The sequence below is a fragment of the Condylura cristata genome, unplaced genomic scaffold (assembly GCF_000260355.1).
Source record: "Condylura cristata isolate star-nosed mole 26May11 unplaced genomic scaffold, ConCri1.0 scaffold00023, whole genome shotgun sequence".
NCBI lineage: Eukaryota > Metazoa > Chordata > Mammalia > Eulipotyphla > Talpidae > Condylura > Condylura cristata.
The window spans coordinates 22480968-22486909 of record NW_004567124.1 but is presented as its reverse complement, the minus strand read 5'-3'; the positions used below and the strand labels follow the sequence as shown (position 1 = coordinate 22486909).

Below are 5942 nucleotides of genomic sequence, written 5' to 3'. Positions count from 1 at the left end.
TTTTTTTTTATCTCTGTTTCTTCTGCTTGGTTGTTTGTGTATAAGAAAGCCTCTGACTTTTGTGTGTTGATTTTATAACCTGCTGAGGTAGATTTTTTTAAAAAAAGATTTACTTATTTATACTTAAAGAACTGGGGTACAGACCAGAGGTGTGGTGGGTGAGAGGATTCACCAGCGACAGAGTGGTGAGAACAGGCAGATTGACAAATATACTGCTGAGGGGAGCAGCGGGTGGGTCAGTAGAGGTCTGCCGCACCATGTGGGTCAGCTCCTTGGCCTGGGATTGAGCTCATGCTACAGTGGCTTCCAAGAGCTTCCTAATGCAGTGCTTTAATGCATTGCACCACCAGGGAGAGCCTGAGGTAGATATTTTTATCTTAATTTAATAAGGAAACTGAGGGCAAGAGAATGTTAATACTTTTCCAGGTCGATTGTATTAGCTGGCACCCTTTGATTCAAACTTTGATTGTAGATGCCAGGAAGTTACTCAGGTGGGTTTCAACAAAAAGGGAGCGCTGATTAGTAATCAGAGGATTGTTGCTGTCAACACTGAGTGTCATCAAGACCACAGGATTTTGTTTAGTTGACACATGAGGGATGGGTGTCTGTGGGTCTGGAGGTGGTTGCCCTAATGTTGGGAAGTCAGCCTAGTGACCTTCTGAAAGACCAGCCCAGGCTAAGACTGGTTTTTGATGGTTCCCACTGTGGCTGGAAGACCTGGTGTGTGAGTTTCTTAACTCAATCTGAGCCATCTTCACTGTGTTCCATGAGTCTTCTAATATTTAAGACAAGCATCAGTTTTGATCTGATTGACATTACTGATCACTTACACTGTGCATGTCATTTTTCAAGCATTTCACACCCATGGTCTCATGGATTCCTGCCAACAACCCTCAGGAGCAGTTCCTCTTATCCCTGTTTTACAGATAATGAATATAAGCTACGCAAGCTCTCAGTGGCAGCAGAATTACCTGGTGGGCACATTAAACAAGGACCGCTGTGCTTGCGCTCAAGGTTCCCACTCAGTGTTTCAGGGTGGGACATAAGAGTTTGCACTTCTAGCCAGTTCCCAGGTGGTACCGGTGCTGCTGGTCTGAGGATCACACTTTGGGACCCATTGGCTTAGAGATATTAGTGGACTTATCCAGGGTTACAATGCATGTAAGTGGAAAAGCTCAGCCTTATGTAGGTGTAGGATTTTCTGAGTGCACATTATTGTTACCTGACATTACTGCCTTTGCCAAGAATTTGATCTGGTACAGCCTGAAAAAGGGTATTTTAGGTGTGCTATTGCTGATTACCTGGCTTTTGCTCATGTCTTTTCTATAATTCTCCTACCTAGTAAGGCAACTGGTTCTTAAAAAAGAAGTATGGCTGGCTTCTTGTCCTTACTCTGGTGGACAGACAGAATATATTATAATCCTTCTGGTGGGAATATATGCAATATAGGGTCTCAAGAACAAGGGTGGTGGAGGGGTTCCCTTGCAAAAAGCCAAGCCTTTCTGCAGTTTCACAGGTGACTCCAGGTGCCACAGTTCTGGTTTTAGCACACCCTCATCCATCTGCCTGCTCCACTGTGTGTGAGTACTGGGAGTGACACATTGCTGGAAATACTAGGGGGAGGGGGTTTGTAGGGATAGCAAAGAACTAGGACTTCACAGCCATTTGTATATATGTTAAAAAATAATTTCTTTGTATGCTTTGTTGCAGATTAAAGGCCTGCCTGAAGGTTTTGCCCATCCCAAAATAGGCTCCAATTACTCAGTTAGCACAGTGGAGAAGACATGGAAAGCTCTGCAGGACTTCAAAGAGGGAAATGCTATCTTTACCTTCCCAAATACTCCAATAAAATGTGCTGGAGCCCCACAAAAGATCATGTATTTAGCAGAAGCCTATTTCAGAAAGGTATTCTTCCTTTTCCAGGGATAGAGACAAGGAGGGCAGATGACGCTAACTCAGTGATTGCCACAGTTTTCCTTTTTTATCTAAATTTTTATTATTACAAAATTATATTTTGGAAGCTTATATATAGATAAATAGAAAAAAAAGGAGGAAGTAATTCCTAGTCCAGTTGCTTAAATATATTTTAATTGCTGTCATCAATTTGGCCTATCTTTCTAATTTTTTTCTGTGTACTTTAAAACTGTGGTTATAATCATTCTGTCCATACTAATTTAGATGTACTATATGGTATTAAATAATTCTTTGCATCATACATTTTAATATAAAAGTCTATTGGGAAGCTATATCCTCATTGTTGACATATTTCCATGTAGCGAGACAATTAGTTGCAAATTGTTCATTCTTTTTTTTTTTTAATTCTTTTTTACATTTTCTTTTCTTAAGATTTATTTATTTGTGCATACAGAACTGGGGTACAGGTCAGAGGCTCAGGTGCGATGAGAGGCTTCACCAGAGACAGAGTGGGGAGCAGAACAGGCAGATCGATGAAGTACACTGCTGAAGGGAGCAGCGGGTGGGTCAGGAGAGGTCTGCCACACCATGTGGTCACCTCCAGGGGAGGCGGGAATCGAACTCATGCAGAAGTGGCTTTAGCTTCTCAGTGCTGGGCTTTAACCCACTGAGCCACCAGGGAGGGCCACAAATTGTTCATTCTTATACATAATAATATCCTCAACTGTTCTTACTCAAGTTCAAGGCTATGACTATTTTCTGGCTCTTGATAAACATTTTTTGAAATGTAATGGGCAAAAGTCAATTCTAAAGGCCAAAAAAAAAAAAAAAGTGTTCACGTAGAACTTCAAGTCTTAGTGGAGATATTTGGGTTGAGGAGGATTTCTGAGCATCCCTTAGACACTCTGTGTGTGAGAGCCAGCATCTTCAGGTCAAGTATGTTTGCTGTAAATTGGTGGGGGCCCCACACCCTCCTGTTCTCACCCTTTGGCCCTTGTGTGGGATGTGACATTTTGGGTTACCAAGCATAATTTGACTTGAGACAGTGGCAGAATTCTAATCAGCCTATGGGGAGGGAAGAAGGGGCAGATGGGACTCAAGAGGCATTGGGTATGTGTAAGTCTGCCCAAACATATGTAAGCCTGCACCATCCCTGTGTGGCAGGAAATCAAGGGACAGTACTAGTCACCTTTCAAAGTAAGGCCAGTCTGGGTCATGAGAATTCTGGGTTGGCATAACCTTTGAGGTTCTTTCCCACCTAACTTTTGCAAATAGTGAGGTCCAATTGAACAAATCCTTAAAAGAGCTGAATAGAAGAAAAGAGTAAGACACTAGTTATTTTCTTCCCTTCTGGAAATTCTCTTTGGGTAACTCTCCCAGGTCTTGGATGGCCAGAAAGGAAATTTCTTTTAGGTGCCATATACTCCCAGGCATTTGTGAGAACACTAGCCTCTGAATCACGTGGGCAACACTAGTGGATTTGAACCAAAGGGCCTTGAGTTTTGGTTCACTGATGTCTTCTCAGTACCTAGACTATCTGGCTAGTCCCTGGCCAACTGTAGGACCTCACTAGATACCTGTTGAATGACTGAACAGTCCAGCTCTCTCTTTACCTGAACTTGACCTTCACCTCTGTCCATACTAAGGTATTCAACTGAAGTGCTCACCTAACCCCCGACTCAAGTGTGTATTTGAGTTACTGTGTTGCTGACCAAAATAAGGAGGAAGAGGAAGATTGGCTTATGTCTTACCCCAGCACGGCTTAGTGGTGGAGAAAACTTTTCTGAATGTTTTACTTCTTATTTCAGTTAAAAAGAGTGACTGGAATAGTACTTTGGTGTTAGTTGTTTCTATTTTTCTTCTCAGACAGGGAAGCGATCCAAGGCCAATATTATTTTCAACACTTCTCTTGGAGCAATTTTTGGGGTTAAGAAGTATGCTGATGTCCTGCAAGAGATCATCCGCAAGAGGAACCTTACTGTTAACTACAAGCAAAACCTCATTGAAGTCCGAGCTGATAAACAAGAAGCTGTCTTTGAGAATCTGGACAAACCTGGAGAGACTCAAGTCATTTCAGTGAGTGCTGAGGTTAAGCTGTCAACAGAACAGTGCCATACATGTATGTAGGCTCCCACTTCCCTAGCTGCCATCATCATGTGTTGGGAACAACTGGTTAAAGCCAGCGTCTTAGTGTTAGCTGGAGAGGGTGGGTGAAGATGAGAAAGAGGTGCAAGCTTGTTCCATGATAGGTGAAGTACCAAGTGAATTTTTCTCCTATCTTGTGTCTCTACTTTTCTTGGTTCTGAGTCACTTGAGGCACTCAAAAATATTTCACAATGTTAGTTATAGCTGAGTTGAGGGTGTCGGCAGTGGGGGCGGGGGAGTGGGGTGGCGTACTTGCTTCCTTAAATGCAGGATCTGGTGATTTTTCCAGTTTGTGGTGTGTGTGCAACAGCCATGCTTGTGAATAATTCAAGAGTGACAGGATGTCTTTTACTGTGGAAGAGGCTGTCCTTAAATACCTTTCACCTGGGCCGCAAATGAAGCGCTGAAAAATCTTTGAAAGATTCGGTGGAGCTATACACAATTTGGAAAGATCTAGCTTTCATATATGGGCTTGGCTTCCATGTGTCTGGATTCTTCTCTTAAGCGGTGGGAGTAGTAGTCTTTGTAGAGCTATATGAGCAGTAAGAACAACATGTCAGGTTACCTGGATGAAGTGTGGTGGGACGAATCCTTTGTTTCTATCATCCTGTTGAGGCTGTTAGCAATGACTAAACATAGCAGTGACATTTTGCTCCTTTGGTCTTTTTAGAAGAATGAAGGTTTCCATAGAAAGGAATCTTGAAATGAGCCTCAGATTAATCTGCTAAACATCAAAATTTCAAATTTTAAGCTTTTTCTCTTGAGTTCTTTCTAAAATGTATAGCATTTTAGAAAGTATAGTATTGCTTTTTTTTTTAATCAAGAGTACTGTTATTTAAATGTCACTGGTGACTTGAATAATGATTTTAAAATATTTTATTATTTTACATCATTTTTCATTTTGTGCATTTTTAAATCTCAGTTGTAATCCCCGTGGGCTTCCCACCACTAATTTACCCATGTGCCATCACCACAGTCCAGTGCACTCTTCCCACTCCAGTTCTGATCCCATTCTCCCTTCCACCCCCATAAAATGTCGCTGGGTTATAGTTGTTCATTGTTTTCATTTTTACTCTACTACCTTTGTCTCTGTCTCTTTTTTATCCCCCTGATCCTTTATGTTCCTTCTGTGAGTGAAACCATATTCTATTTTTCTTTTTCTTTCTGGGTTATTTCACTAAGCATGATCCCTTCCAGCTCCATCCTTGTTGCTGCAAAAAGGCATGAGTTTATCTTTTTGATTGCTGAATAATATTCCATTGCGTATATGTACCACCTCTTTTTAATCCAGTCTTCTATTTTGGGGCATTTGGGCTGATTCCTTGTCTTCCCTGTAGTAAATAGAGAAGAAATAAACATGGGGGTGCAGGTATCCTTTTGAATCCGTGTTTTTGTGTCCTTTGGGTAGATACCTAGGAGTGGGATTGCTGGGTCATAGGGAAGTTCTATTTTTAGCCTTTTGAGAAACTTCTAAACAGCTTTCCATAGTGGTTGTATCAGCTTGCACTCCTACCAGCAGTATAGGAGAGTTCCTTTTTCTCTACATCTTCACCAACATTTGTTGTTGCTAATTGTTTTAGTATGTGCCATTCTCACTGGTGTGAGGTGGTATCTTGTTGTGGTTTTAATTTGCATTTCTCTTATTATAAGTGATGTTGAACATGTTTTCATATGCTTGCTGGCTATCTGCATTTCTTTTTTGGAGAAGTGTCTTTGTAGCTCTTCTGCCCATTTTTTTTTTATTACAAAAGTTTATTTTTACATCATTTTGTACATTTTTTTCCCATCTCAATTGTAATCCCCATGGGTTTTCCATCACCAAGTCACCCGTGTGCCATCACCATAATCCCGTGCATTTCCCTCCCCCCGCCCCCCCGTTTTTG

At 41.5% G+C, this 5942-nt stretch overlaps 1 protein-coding gene across 4 annotated transcripts in view; it reads left to right on the top strand.

Annotated features, from left to right (window-relative positions):
* SQRDL (sulfide quinone reductase-like (yeast)) overlaps nucleotides 1–5942 on the top strand; it is a 44239-nt gene that overhangs the window by 27630 nt on the left and 10667 nt on the right. For all 4 annotated transcript variants that reach the window (XM_012728498.1, XM_012728494.1, XM_012728495.1 and 1 more), the window contains exons 5-6: nucleotides 1711–1905; nucleotides 3781–3990. In XM_012728498.1, the coding sequence (XP_012583952.1) occupies nucleotides 1711–1905; nucleotides 3781–3990 (405 nt within the window). The remainder of the gene's footprint in view (nucleotides 1–1710; nucleotides 1906–3780; nucleotides 3991–5942) is intronic.